General features: G+C 46.5%; 1 protein-coding gene across 4 annotated transcripts in view; it reads left to right on the top strand.

Moving 5' to 3' along the window:
• The first annotated feature begins 2,387 nt into the window (after nucleotides 1–2,387).
• LOC147105562 (uncharacterized) overlaps nucleotides 2,388–14,518 on the top strand; it is a 39,082-nt gene continuing 26,951 nt past the window's right edge. Inside the window, exon 1 of one of the 4 annotated variants that reach the window (XM_086010035.1) lies at nucleotides 2,388–3,352. In XM_086010035.1, coding sequence (XP_085866161.1) covers nucleotides 2,832–3,352 — 521 coding nt within the window. In that variant the 5' untranslated portion in view covers nucleotides 2,388–2,831. The remainder of the gene's footprint in view (nucleotides 3,353–14,518) is intronic. The other 3 variants (XM_086010034.1, XM_086010031.1, XM_086010036.1) reach the window with 3 other exon arrangements.

Here is a 14,518-nt window from a genome sequence, read left to right as displayed (position 1 = left end):
CTCCCCTCTCCCTCCCTCTCCTCTCCCCTCCCCTCCCCCCTCCTCCCCCCCCTCCCCTCCCTCTCTCCCCCCCCTCCCCTCCCTCTCTCCCCCCCTCCCCTCCCTCTCTCCCCCCTTCCCCTCCCTCTCTCTCCCCCCCCTCCCCTCCCTCTCCCCTCCCCTCTCCCCTCCCCTCCCCTCCCCTCCCTCTCCTCCCCTCCCCTCCCTCTCCTCCCCTCCCTCCCTCCCCTCCCTCCCTCCCCTCCCCTCCCTCCCTCCCTCCCTCTCCTCCCCCCCCTCCCTCCCTCTCCTCCCCCCCCTCCCTCCCTCTCCTCCCCCCCTCCCTCCCTCTCCTCCCCCCCTCCCTCCCTCTCCTCCCCCCCCTCCCTCCCTCTCCTCCCCCCCCTCCCTCCCTCCCTCTCCTCCCCCCCCTCCCTCCCTCTCCTCCCTCCCTCTTCTCCCCCCCCTCCCTCCCCTCCCTCCCTCCCTCTCCTCCCTCCCTCCCTCTCCTCCCTCCCTCCCTCTCCTCCCCTCCCCCCCCTCCCTCCCCTCCCCCCCCTCCCTCCCTCTCCTCCCCCCCCTCCCTCCCTCTCCTCCCCCCCCCTCCCTCCCTCTCCTCCCCCCCTCCCTCTCCTCCCTCCCTCTCCTCCCTCTCCTCCCCCCCCTCCCTCCCTCTCCTCCCTCCCTCTCCTCCCCCCCCTCCCTCCCTCTCCTCCCCCCCCTCCCTCCCTCTCCTCCCCCCCCTCCCTCCCTCTCCTCCCCCCCCTCCCTCCCTCTCCTCCCCCCCCTCCCTCCCTCTCCTCCCCCCCCTCCCTCCCCTCCCCTCCCTCTCCTCCCCTCCCCTCCCTCTCCTCCCCTCTCCTCCCCTCCCCTCCCTCTCCTCCCCTCCCTCTCCTCCCCTCCCTCTCCTCCCCTCCCCCCCTCCCTCCTCCTCCCTCCCCCCCTCCCTCTCCTCCCCTCCCCCCCTCCCTCTCCTCCCCTCCCCCCCTCCCTCTCCTCCCCTCTCCTCCCCTCTCTCTCCTCCCCTCCCTCTCCCCTCCCTCTCCCTCCCTCCCCCTCCCTCTCCCTCCCTCCCCCTCCCTCTCCTTCCCCCCCCCTCCCTCTCCTTCCCCTCCCCCTCCCTCTCCTTCCCCCCCCCTCCCTCTCCTTCCCCTCTCTCCCCTCTCCTTCCCCTCCCTCCCCTCTCCCCTCCCCCTCTCTCCCCTCCCCCTCTCTCCCCTCCCCCCTCCCCCTCTCTCCCCTCCCCCCTCCCCCTCTCTCCCCCCTCCCCCTCTCTCCCCTCCCCCCCTCCCTCTCCCTCCCTCTCTCCCCCCCCCTCTCTCCCTCCCCTCCCTCTCCCTCCCTCCCCCCCCTCCCCTCTCCTCCCTCTCCTCCCCCTCCCTCTCCTCCCCCTCCCCTCCCTCTCCTCCCCCTCCCTCTCCTCCCCCTCCCCTCCCTCTCCTCCCCCTCCTCCTCCCCCTCCCTCTCCTCCTCCTCCCCTCCCTCTCCTCCCCCTCCCCCCCCTCCCCCTCCCTCTCCTCCCCTTCCCTCCCCTCCCCCACCCCCCCACCTACCCTCCCCCACCCCTCGCCGACCCCTCCCCCGCTCCCCCTCTCCGGCCCCTCCCCCTGCCTAGCGCCTGAGGTCCGGTGCCGTTGCGATAGCGGCCGTGCGGGGCCTAGCGCTTAAGGTGTGGTCGGGTTCTGAGGCCGGGACGGACCGGAGCTGAGGTCCCCCGCGTATCGCGCGGCTGATGGACGGCCGCTGCGGGCGGGCGGCGCGATGTGGCCCGCGGGGAGCAGGCAAGGGCGGCTTGGCGGCCGTTAGCGAGCGGGAAACTTCGGGCGGCCCACCCGCGCTCCGTCCGCGACACCGTGAAACCTGAGAGGGGGAAGTAGAGAGAGACAGAGAGGGGAGAGGAGGAGGAGAGAGAGGGAAGAGGAGAGAGGGAAGAGGAAAAGGAGAGAGAGGGGAGAGAGAGAGAGAAATTTTTTGAGCTTCAGGCCCCGAGTCCCCCCTGCGCGAGGGTGAGGAGGAGTTGGGGGGGGGGTTGCTAAACACAATATAAAACTCAAATAAATTGTTAATTAATTCCCTAACACATAATTCAAATATTTACCTTACTTCCTTATCACACTGAAAGTGTGGGGAAAAAATCGTGAAAAATCAAGAGGGCGGCCACTCACCTCGGTTCAGAAGGATAAGGCCCGCCCACACACGCACCGATTGGTCGACCGGTCAGGTCACCGAAGCGTAGGATTGGTCAATCGTCGAGTCACTCGACACTCAACTGTAGGAAGGAACCCGCCATCGGATTGGTCGACCTCGACGTCACACGGTCGCTAATGAGATGCTAATGAGCGGAAGGCTGAACGTTTTTCGGAGACTGCGGGCGCGGTTTTTGTCCGGCTGAAACGTAAATACGCCTATGACCGGTCCGGAATCGCAAGCTTTCTTTTGAGGCGACGCGCGCGTCGGTACGCTCTGTAACTTTCAAACGTATAGAGAACGGACAGACAGACAGAAGAGCCGCTTTATATAGATAAATAAGAACTTGTGCTGATTGAATAAGTCGAAGTCTACAAAGTTTGATTAAAAGTTGCAAAATGGACACCCGTCCCATTGAGTTAAAATCACATGATCAATTCCACTTGTTAACCTAATTCTGTTACACTTTTTAATCAAAATGGTTGAGTTGGAGGGGTTCTTTGCACACTTGATGGTTGCCTGGAGCCTTGCTTGGAGGAGTGCGTTTCGAAAGAGTTGGCGGTCGCGGTGGGCAGCCAATCGGCCGACCGGGCCCCCGTACCTGGCTCCCTCCCCCCTGGCGCAGGCGCGGCACGTGACCCGCCTGGCTGAAGCCGCGCTGAGAAATGGCCGCAGCCGCCGCTCCGTCCGCCGCGCCCGGCCTTGGACCCGGACCCGCGGCGCCCCTCGTCCTCACCGCTGACACCCACCCGCTCCCCGGCGCCCCGAGCCAGCAAGCGGCGGTGGCAGGGGCAGGGACAGCGACAGCAGGCGGGAAGAGCTGCCGGTCGGAAGCCAAGAGCGGCGCCCGTTGCCAGGCCTCCAGACAGCAGCAGCAGCGGCGGGAGGAGCAGAGCCCGAGTGAGCCTGAGCCCGAGTCACAGAGCGGCCGCGTGTGCGCCGCCCGCGCCGACAGTCAGAGCGGCCAGGCCGGCCCGCAGAGCGCACACAGGCCGCCGGGCCCGGCCCGCAGCCTCCATCAGCAGCAGCAGCAGGCGGCCAGGAGCGGGGCCAGAGCCGGCCAGCAACAGCAGCGGGGCCGGGAGGAGGCCGCCACCGCCGCCGCTCCGGCCGCTGGCAACAGGAGGCAGAGTTTGGAGAACTCGTCGGACGGGGAGCCGCTCAGCCGCATGGACTCGGAGGACAGGTGAGGAGCCCCGGGGATGTGCTGGGCGCACTCTCCCATTTTAGAGAGAGAGAGGAGCCGCACTCCAGCTCTCACACTCGGCTCAGGGGCTGTGGGGGGGACGGCGAGATGAGGCCGAACTGTGGATATTTACTCTCAAACTAAGTCCCCCTCAACTCCGGCCAGAGGGCTAAGATGGAGTGCATTCTCCCCACGTTTCGGTATTGTTCCTCGGCTCTTTTACCTTCCCGTGTGTTTCAGCAACCGACCTAACTTGTCGCATCGGTCTCTATTCCGAATGCCCCATGGCTTTCCCCTCGGATGTATAGCACAGTCTTTGCTCTTAAAACCTACTTCAGTTGTAAAGCATTATCCCCGTCGCTTTGCCCAAACGGGTACTTGTAGATTTTTTTTTTTAATTTTAAAAAGCATGATTTCTAAGCTTTACTTTAGGGTAGTGACTTGTGCATTTGGGGCTAAATTTACACGGCGGCGCTGGGAGTTTTGAAATGTAATTCTCGTGTTTGTTATGAGATGGCGGTTTCATGGTACTGGATGGGAAAATCACCTGGAAAAGCCCGAGTTTATGTAACCGTGACATCGGTTACATTGGTCATACCAGTGACTTTTAGTGCCAGATATCCAGTAAGCGAAAGATTAGTCATATACCTTGTATAAATCACATACCCGCATTGTGTTTGTTTTAAACGGGCATGCAGGTATGATTTATGCACCAGCTTTTGGTGTATGCTGTAAATACACAAGAATCGAAATAATGCAAAACAATGGTCATTTGGGACGTGTTTGCCCTCCTTGAAGAGGCAGGTTTGGTACCCTAAAATAGCATTTAGTGCACTCCAGAGTTTGGATCTGAGTTACTCTGTTTTGCATTTTGAATATGAAAGACCAACTATGTGTCAGCTTGGCTTAGTTGCATCTGACTCAAGGTAGTGGGCTCAAACCCCACTCCAGTAGTTAAGCACATAATTTAAGTTGACACATCAGTGCAGTATTGAGGGAGTGCTGCATTATCAGAACTGCTGTCTTTTAGACGAGATACTGAATCAAGGCATAAAAGATCGCTGGGCTCTGTTTGAAGAGGAGCAGGGACTTCACACAGGACCTCCCTCAGCTGACACTGCATAAACAGATTAACTGTTCATCTGATAAATATAATTTGTTTCTCTACGTATGTGGCCATGTTTCAGAAGTAATGTGCTGTATGTGAAGTGTCTGGGGACAGCCTGAGACCGTGTGTGTTGCCTGGAAGGACATTGAGAGTGACCAAACCGGGTCCCAAAGCAGTCACAAGTTGCCCTGGGGACTTGATAAGGTACTAAATAAATGGTACCAATTTCATTTATAACTGTTCTCTCTAAGTTTTGGGACAAGTTGGAGATTGTACAAACAGAATATAAGTAACTTATAAATCATTGTAGGTTACCGTATTGATACTGTAGGTAAATGTAGAAAGTTGAGGTGTGTTTTTATCATCTCATGATTGATAATAGATTATTTCAGAAGTGAGCCTGATGATTAATGGTGATTATAGTTTCAGACTGCCAATGATTGACTTCTACCAAGCATTTTGAAATGCAATTGAACCAAATTATTTAAAAACTTTGTGTAATACATATATTCTGTAGTTCCCAGATACCACGTGGCGTAAACAATTCTGTTAATTGGTTTACATTTTAAAGGCTAGTGTCAACAGAAAGTTGAAACCATGCATAATTATCAATATTGCGATTACTTCACAGTGCAGTTTGTTTTTTTGATTGTGGCAATCGTTTTTACATTTCAGTAACATGAAAAGTAGTCAAATGTATAGTAACTTGCTTTAATGTAGTACCTTTTAATGTCTAGGACATAAAGTGCTTCATAGATGGGCATGAAGAAACATTAATGTGATATTGCATGTATTTAGCAGCATTGTTCACTAGTGTTGAAGGCAAATTGTGCAGTGAAAGGACACAAAATTAATTTATATGTATAAAATTATACTTTTTTTCTCGCACATCTAAAACTGCAGGGTGACTGTTGATCTAATTGGTGTGGAAACGATTTCCCCCTCATTCCTCAAGTTGAATGTTTTTGTATGTTATTACTGCTGAGTATCTGCAGCTGCATAAATGTCTCAAATTTGCAATGGATTTTTAATGCAAGTCTATAATCTAATGAAGTTGCCAGCAATTATGTATTAAATGTCCTGTCAATACAAAAGGTGCTGTGCTGTGCTATTTTATAACTGCAACCTATGGTCTTATGCATTCTCACTCTAGCTGGTGTCTGGGTGTTTCAGGTGATCGTGTTAGCTTGGGCTCAGTAAATGTTTTTTTTCTATTGACTGAAAGTCAGTTTCCATTCCCAGAGTATATTGGCAATACAATAAAGGTAAAATGCTATTTTATGGGAAGATTTTACGCCAGCATAGTTGTTATATCTTGACTTAAATTTGAACATGACATTGATTTTGAGAAATTGTCGTGATCCGGATCTTGCTAAAAGTTGGACAGTTTGCAAAAGTTTCAAGGGTATTCTGGAAATCAATATTACACTGCAAGACTTCCAGTTGCAGATGTTTGCAGAAGTGGAGAAATACCATTTGTACTTAGTTTAGGGTTCAGATAGTGTATAATTGAATTCAGTTTAATAATGTGTTTATGGATACTGTTGTGACATTCTTGTTCCCCTTGTCGATCAATGCTTTGTGTCTGGTACTTGTCACTTATACTCTGGCTAAAATTGAAGTGATGCTGACAGGCCACTGTTAGTCATGTGGACGTAACTTGATTGGTGAGTGTGTGTCTTGCAGCCTCTTCGCTGTGTCCACATCTCCCTTCATTCAGCACAATTGATGGAAAATTTCCAAGTGGACACATTTGTGAAATGAAACAAATGTTTTCTGGAACCAGATAACTGTGATGAGCCTTGAGTCTAAAACATTCCAAGGAGCAACAAATGTAAACCTATACGTTATTTTTTAAACTTTGTAAAATGTCATCCTGAAAGTGTACGGTGTTTTGGTCAGACCACACATTGAGCACTGTGATCAATTCTGGTCACCAAGACATGAGCCCTGAGGGCAGTGTAGAGAGGAGCCAGCCACAAGCTAGCATCAGAAAACAAGAGTGTGGGAAAAGACTGAATATACTTGACCTATTCAGCTTTAAAGGAAGCAAGAGGGAGGTCTACAGAAAGCAAGTGGTAAACATTGTAACAGTAGTGAAAACTAGACTCTGACAGTATACCAAGGGTCACAAATGAACTAGTGAAAGGCAAGTTTCGGCCTGGTATCAGCAAATTTCACCCAAACAATGATCAACAAGCGGAATAGACTTTGAATAGAGTGGAGAGGCAAAAGTTTCAGATTGATGTGAAACAAACCTGGATGCTGTGATGGAAAGGGGTGGGGAAGCAGTAGTATTTGTTTCTGAATGGATGAGTCAAATGGCCTTCCACATCTATCTTGTGACTTTGACACTTGTCTTTTGAATAAGTCATCTGTTCCATATATCCTGGAAAGTCCCCATAAGTTTAATAAGCACTTAATTTTTTTTATGGTGAAGCAAATCTGATATGAAAAATTGACTATACTGGTGTAGTCATCATTTTAAGGTAGTGTTGCAGGTAGCAGGACACGTTTTTATATGCACCTTTTTTTGACCACTCAATAGTAGTGACTTATTGTAGTCAGTGTACCTCATTTGACAATATAATCTACTGTTGATTGAAAGCTGCTTGATTAAAAATACTGGATAATTAAACTTAGTGGGCAAAAATGATTTAGAAGTATCAAAACCGTACTTTCTATGAAACTGGAATGAGCAATCCAATTACCCGCCTACTGATGGTAATAATCGCGATAAAACTGGATTTATTTGAGTGCTGTAATCAGCTGACCATTTTAGTGAACTCATTGTATGCTAGAAGTTATGCAGGCCTATTTTGTGGTGACTTTTTCAAACCAGTATGTATGTCTCTTACATAAAATGTATATTTAGTTAGGCATGTTGATAGTTTTCTTCTCATCTGGGAGTTGACTGGTTAAATGAAAATCCGTGCTTTTCCACATGTTTTGAATGGCTACTTGTGACAGCGCTACTAATTACCTTTTCATATTTCAAAAACTGTAAATCAACTTTTAGAGCAAAATTTGAAGTGAGCAGAGCCTTTCTTATTAACCAGCACCTTTTGGGGCTAACTGCTTTCAACAGTTAATGTGATGCAACTACCTAGAAATTGGCCAGTTGCTTTATCAGTCATGCAATTGTACAAAGCTTAAAAACATTCTGTATATGTTTACATTTTGTTGATCCTTGGAATGTTTTTCGAGGCTTCTCACTCCTAAATGTGCCATATATATCTAATGTTACCTGAGTGTCACTGTACATCGGTAATCTGGTTCCAGAAGGCATTTGTTTCATTTCACAAATGTGTTCACTTGGAAATTGTTACAAAGAATGCTTGTCTGAATGTACGTCAAACAGAACTTGAGCAACGGTGTTTAAAAAAGCAAACCTTTAGATATTACAATGATAAACAAGTGAAGGCTTTTTAAACCTTTTTGGAAAAAACATTACATGATTAACCATTTTAACCAGTGAGGGGAAAAAAGTGGCCAGTTTCTCCTGCTCCACCAAAAACAACTATCCAAATTCCTGTTACAGGAAACTTTGTGTTATCCGGAGGCTAAATGTCCGAGCCACCGGCAAAAATCAGGAGCCGTTTCGTTAGTTTTTTTTTCTTTTCGTTGCTTTTTTCTCAACAGTCAAGCTCTGCAAGGTCTCGCTGAAGCTGTTGCTAAGCAACACGGTTTGTTGCCAGATACGGAGCTCAAAATCTCTATGTTTCAACATTAGCGCTGGTTTGTCCGGCAGTTTTGATGGGACGGCAACAGCTCGGTCCCGTTGGTGCCGGATAGCACAAAGTTTCCTGTACCTTGGTTCAAGGTCGAAGATTAATTCGCCTTTGGATTTGAGAAGGAATGGGAGCTGCAGCCTGATGATTCTGATATATCTATCGAATGCAGACTGAAGTTCTGTATATTGAAATATAATCCCGCCCCTGCACATCTAACATATCTATTGCTATAAATTACACCGATTTTACTTTAAGACTAAATTAGGAGGGGGTGAAGTTGAAGGATTAGGTTTGTGCATCTGATTTATTAGAAATTCTGTGGCTAGTTTTAAACAATGTGGAATTGTAGGATGAAAGGATTGTGAAGAATCCACCATGTGTTTTTAGAGTGGGAGAATGAGGTGTTTTTTTTTAGGGATGCCAACATGTATAACTAAATCTTGAAAGTAAAAAATCCTTATGAGTTATCAATATTGTGGTTAAATCTTGGCCTTTGGGGGAAGGGGTTGGTGGGGATGGACCGGGGTTTGCAAATACTGACTGACTTCTAGCAACCCCCATCCTAACTTCAGAGTGTCAGCAATCTAGAGTAAAACTACAGTGACCATAATAATCTGCTGCTAGGTCAACAAATACAGAAAAAATAAAGAATTCTTGCAGTACTGTGCGCACAGCATGCAAAATACTGGGACCCAGCGAGAATTCCTATGTCGTCGGGCTCCCAGCTTGAAGTTTGAAAGCCTATGTTTTCAATGTGCTCTCGAGGGAAAGGCATTATGGAAGTTCCACGAGTAGCTTTTTGAAGTTGCAGTGTAGGAATTGGTGTGCACCTTTGTTTGGATGGTTGGAGTTTGCCAGTGATTTAGAAACTTTAATATCCAAATGTACGAATATATGAAAGCAAAATACTATGGACCTGGAAGTCTGAAATAAAAACAAAGTGCTGGAAATACTCAGCAGGTCAGGCAGCATCTGTGGAGAGAGAAACAGAGTTAATGTTTCAGGTTGATGACCTTTTGTCAGAATATATGGTTTACCTTGAGATCCTATTGCATCCCATTTTTAAAAGAATTGTCAAATATAGTTGAGTCACTTTGCTTCGTAGGAAATTTTGTGATCACAATCAGCCTGATTCTCACCTGCACCATTTTCTCTTTTTTAGACTTGCATTTATATAGCGCCTTTCATGACCCCCCCCCCCCCCCGACATCCCAGAACGCTTTACAGCCAATGAAGTACTTTTAGAAGTGGAGTCACTGTTGTAATGTGGGGAAACGTGGCAGCCAATTTGCGCACAGCAAGCTCCCACAAACAGCAATGTGCTAATGACCAGATAATCTGTTTGTTTTTGTTATGTTGATTGAGGGATAAACATTTGCCAGGACACCGGGGATAACTCCCCTGCCCGTCAAAATAGTGCCATGGGATTGTTTACGTCCACATCTGAGAGAACAGACGGCCTCAAGTTCAACATCTCATCTGAAAGATGGCACCTCTGACAGTGCAGCACTGCACTGGAGTGTCGGCCTAAATGTTTGTGCTCCAGTCTCTGGAGTGGGACTTGAACCCACAACACTCTGACTCAGAGGGGAGGGTGCTACCAACTGAGCCACAGTTGACACTTAATGACCATTTATCAAATTGATCGGTTGAAGAAAAACATCTAAATTTGGTTCATGAAGTTGTTAGTGTGTGCTTTCTCATTTTTTGTTTTAATTAGTGGTGGCATGTCATTTACTTGCAAACTACAGGAAACTTTCGTTTAAACAGCACCTAAATATCCGGAATTCTCTTGACCGGCAAAATTCTCACTCCAAAAACAACACCTCAACAACCGGCAATGTTGCTGAGTCCGAGTCTCCCGCAGTGGCTGAGTTAGTCAGCGGGGGTAGTTCTCCAAACTGCCACTACTCGGCTTCTTGGCGCTGTCGGAAGTCAGAACACCTCAATACCCCTGTAACAGGAGTCTGACTCTCCCGCGCTGCCGGTAGCCTCTTCTGATCCACCATTTTACAGGGGTACTGTGTGTCTCCTACGCTGCTGGTAGTCATTGCATTGCACTACCCTCAACTGGCAGTACTGTACTTAATCAAGCATCTTCTGCCATCCATTTAACACAACATTCTGTAGGTGAGTACCCAATTACTGTATACTGCGCATTTCTTGATTTTTAAAAAATTTTCTTTGTTAAAAATAGCCTCGGTAGATAAACCTCTCCGTTATCCGGAATTTTTAATCAACCGGCAACACGGCGGTCCCGTTGGTGCCGGATACCAGAGTTTCCTGTATTGGGTTTTACCTTTTTTAACAGACTGACTCTAATACTTTTGTTTGAGGTCAAACATGGTGAATAGACTTCTGTCTGAGAATCACAATAGGCTTGCACAGTTAAAATTGTACCTGACTTTATTGCCAGCAGAAATATTTAAACAAAGCAAATACTTCACTTTATAACTTATATCCTTGAAATGTTCCAGGGTAGTCAGCGATCAAAGTGGCATGTTATGAGGGGTGCTCTGTTCTTTCTCATGGAGTTTTTTTGTAACCTTTTACTCTGGGTCTCTTTCCCCTTCTGCTTAATGTTCCACGATTCTTGGGTCTTCTCTGAGACCTGGGGATGATATCTCGCGGCACACACAATTTGAATACTTTTATAATTGTAATGGACAGTGTACAAATCTTTAAGACTAGAATTTAAAATCTATATTAAAATTGATATTTAAAAAGGCCTTTTAAAAATGTTTCCATGTACTGCAGATAATTACTTATAAGAAGTGGATTAGAGAGGTAAATTGGAGCTCAATACATTGGAATTCAGGTTTCTGCCTGTAAACATTGGACACTAAAATAATGTCTGAAAATGTTGTGGGGTGGATATAAATTATGCTGACAATAGCTTGAATAAAACTGTCGAGTTAATGTCTCCATTTCCCAGAGACTCTGGTAAGGATGGCTATGACTTGGATCGAGCTGTTGTTTTCTCAATCAATTCAATTTTTTTAACTTTCTCTCTTTCCCCCCCCCCCCCCCTCCTTTTCAGTTAGTGTTTTCCTCCCCCCTTTTTGAATTAATTTTCTTTCCATCATGTTTTTTTGGTTTAATTTTCTTTTCTACCTGCCATCCTGTCATTTTCATGTGAATCGAGGCTTGCCTGTGCTCCGTCTAAAGCTGTTTAGTTTATGGAGTGGCTTCACTCTCCCTGGGCAGTACAGGTAAACCACTTCCATTGGTGAGCATCCACATGACCCAGCCAGTAGAGGTGGCAGGATAGCCGAGGATTATACGAATGGCAGCCGGGCAAGAGACGACAGAAGTTCAGAGAGTTCGCTAATGTGATTGGGCAAGGTGAAGGCCTTTTCTTCCACAATAAAATCTCAAGATGCATCTGGGAGATGAAAACATTCGGCCCACCCAGGAGAAACCTCCCCATCACCACATCATGTGGTTAAATTATTGCAAGGTTTTTGTTTCCATCTCGAAGGGCTCTTTGAAGAAGAGTGACTGGTTGCTCAGTTGATTTTGGATGTGAGAAGTATGCAGGAAGATGAAAGCGAAACCCTGGATATTTACTATTTATGCCTTTTTTTATCTTGTGGGCTGCACCAATGATTGGCTTGCTGAGGTTGGGAGTTATGTTGAGAGGCAGAATTATTTGGAGGAGTGGGATCAACCAAGGTCGCAACAGAAACTGCAGGTGAGAAGTTAAATTTGGAATAATGTGACAAAACAGCAGTGTTGCTGAATCTTGAGCAATTGAGATTGTGCCACAGTCAAGACATCTATTCATATTAATCCATATGGGGAAAAAAATAAGGTGCCATGTGATTCTAGAATGCATTCTGCAAGGCATCATTGGAATGATTAAAGTTCCAATGCTCCACATTTGGTCTTCAGTTGTTTGAGCATTTTTCTACGTTAAAGGCAATGGCCCAGAAATTCGGGTCGAGGGCTTCCCGCGGGTGTAAGCCCCCGACCTGCACTTACCTAGCGTGCCGGCCGTTAAGCTGTGGGCCCCCGTGGAATTCCGCTCCGGGGCCTGCTCCAACTGCCGGCGCGCAGTGCTTGCATATCCCAGGGGCGCAGTTAGTTCGATGCGTCCCCTGGGATCACGTGGGCCATGGAGAGCCAATCAGAGCCGGGAATGCTTCATTCATAAGTTTGACAGGAAGGGCTGTCAAGCTTATAAATACTACAAGCCCCAAAACATCACTAAATCTTCAAATAATTTTTTTTATCACATTTTTTAAATAAACTATAAATTACATGAAATAACTTTTAAACTAATTTAAATTTTTGAAAAAAATAATTTTATTTTCTAACGGGACTAAAAATAAACTTACCTTTCTTTAAAGTATTTAAACCTGTGGAAAAAATTGTTATAATTTTAATTAATTCACCACTTACCTTGTAAAAAGCAGGCCTTGCGACTGCTTTTTATATGTGTAACTTCTGGAGACTTACCCTCCCGGGAAAACCTGCAAAAAAACGTAAGTTCGATGCGCACGCGCCGCCTCTCCTGCGCATGCGTTCGACCTCTGAACCCCTTCGTTCAGGGGAACGGAAGTGCCGGTTTCCCGCGCATACGCAGTGCATGCAGGAAACCGGCGCTTCCATTGGGCTTACAGGTGAGTACCCCGTGCGTACTCGCCCGTGGAGACCCGAAATTCTGGGCCAATACAAATGCAAGTTGTTGCTTTCTCCACAACCAGGTAAGATGCACTCTCTGGTTGTGTTGCAGTGCATTGGGTAGGCCTAGCATGTGGACACTGTACTGCTGTACATATTGATTGCAAGAAACAGGACTGATACTTAGAGGCAGTATATAATTTTCTTCAACTATTTTAATGATTGAGATTGGAAAGATAATTTTGCAGTGGCCAAGAGGGTTTATTATTCAAGCCAAGCTAAATAGAAAATTAGCAATGACAAAACACAGAAGAATTATGAAAGAAAAGTTTAATGAGAATAAAATAGAGGCAAAGAAAACATTGATTTCAATTTGGGATGGAGGAAAAGAGAGTTTATAATCCCACTCCTCCACCTAACTCTGCCTCTCGGCATAACTCCCAGCCTCAGTAAGCCAATCATGGGTGCAACCCTTTACATAAAGGCATAAATGGTAAATATCCCCGTGTTCCTTTATCAGCTCAGACTTGTTTTTGTGGACTGAGAATTTATCACCACTTCAGCCCCCAAAACTTGCTTGTAGTAATCTCTCTTTTCTCATCCATCTCAAAATGAAAGATTTTGTTTGTTTTTCTTTGCTTCCTTCCCCTTTTCCACGATTTTATTCTCATTAACTTTCCTTTCATAATTCTGCGTTTTGCCATTGTTAATCTATTTAGTTTGGCTCAAAGTGGAACCCGATATTCTTTCAGCTGTAAAATGAAAGAATTGGCTTTGGTTCCAGTTTTAATACTGTATTTGTGTTCACCAATTATGTCATTAATACAGCTTAAAGTTGATTTGTAAGTACAACCTTTAAATATCACTGGATTTTTTTTAGAAGTGTATATGTGTTTTTTTTTCCATGTTCTGCACAGAAGGATGCAGCAGTGAATTTTGCATTTGTTTTTAATGGGCTGATGTTTTTACTATTTTTACCTTGATTAGTATTTGTCACTGTCCTTTCATACAGTAGTGTAATTCAGTCTCGCCTTTCTGATCACACTGAGTGTTGTGGCATTGTATGTGCCTTAAAACTGACACCAGCATGATCTTTTGATCTGCCCTGTATGTCTCCAGACAACACAGAATGGCGAGGTCATTTTGCCACATTGGTGCTTGTTTGGGTCGGTTTATGTTTCAGCCATAGTTTTGTTTCTGGTCATTTAATTATACAAGGAAATGGGTCACGGCCTTTAGCGTTTTTAGTGTGCAAGAACCAGGAGCTGAATTGTCTGCCCACTAGACCATGTTTGTTATTTCTACAAGAACCTTTTAAATTGAATGCTTACTTTAGGCTAAATAATGGTTTGTTTTTGCATTGCATGTCTGCAAGAGCACCTAATAATGCACAACTGAATTGAGCACTTTTATTGGTCTCCTTTTAAGATTTGAGAACAATAATTAAGCCTAAAGCTTGCAATGTCATGGTCTTGTTAAGTCACATATATTCATGCTCTACCATTCTAAAGTTGGTTTGTGCAAAGCAGGTAGAATGTTTATTAGCCCAGTTCCTTTTCACTATGCTGTAGCAGTCATAAAATCCTGATTTTTAAGGGCTTTAATTTAATTCTATTGACATGCACAATACACGGTTCTAAAATGGCCAGCCTGTAGCTTTTCCATTTGTCATGTTTTATGTGCTTAAAACCCAAGTAA

The sequence above is a fragment of the Somniosus microcephalus genome, chromosome 17 (assembly GCF_052327205.1).
Source record: "Somniosus microcephalus isolate GS21.2 chromosome 17, FLI_Smic_1.0, whole genome shotgun sequence".
Classification (NCBI taxonomy): Eukaryota; Metazoa; Chordata; class Chondrichthyes; order Squaliformes; family Somniosidae; genus Somniosus; species Somniosus microcephalus.
Note: the sequence above shows the minus strand (reverse complement) of the source record. Positions and strands in the feature narration are given on the sequence as shown.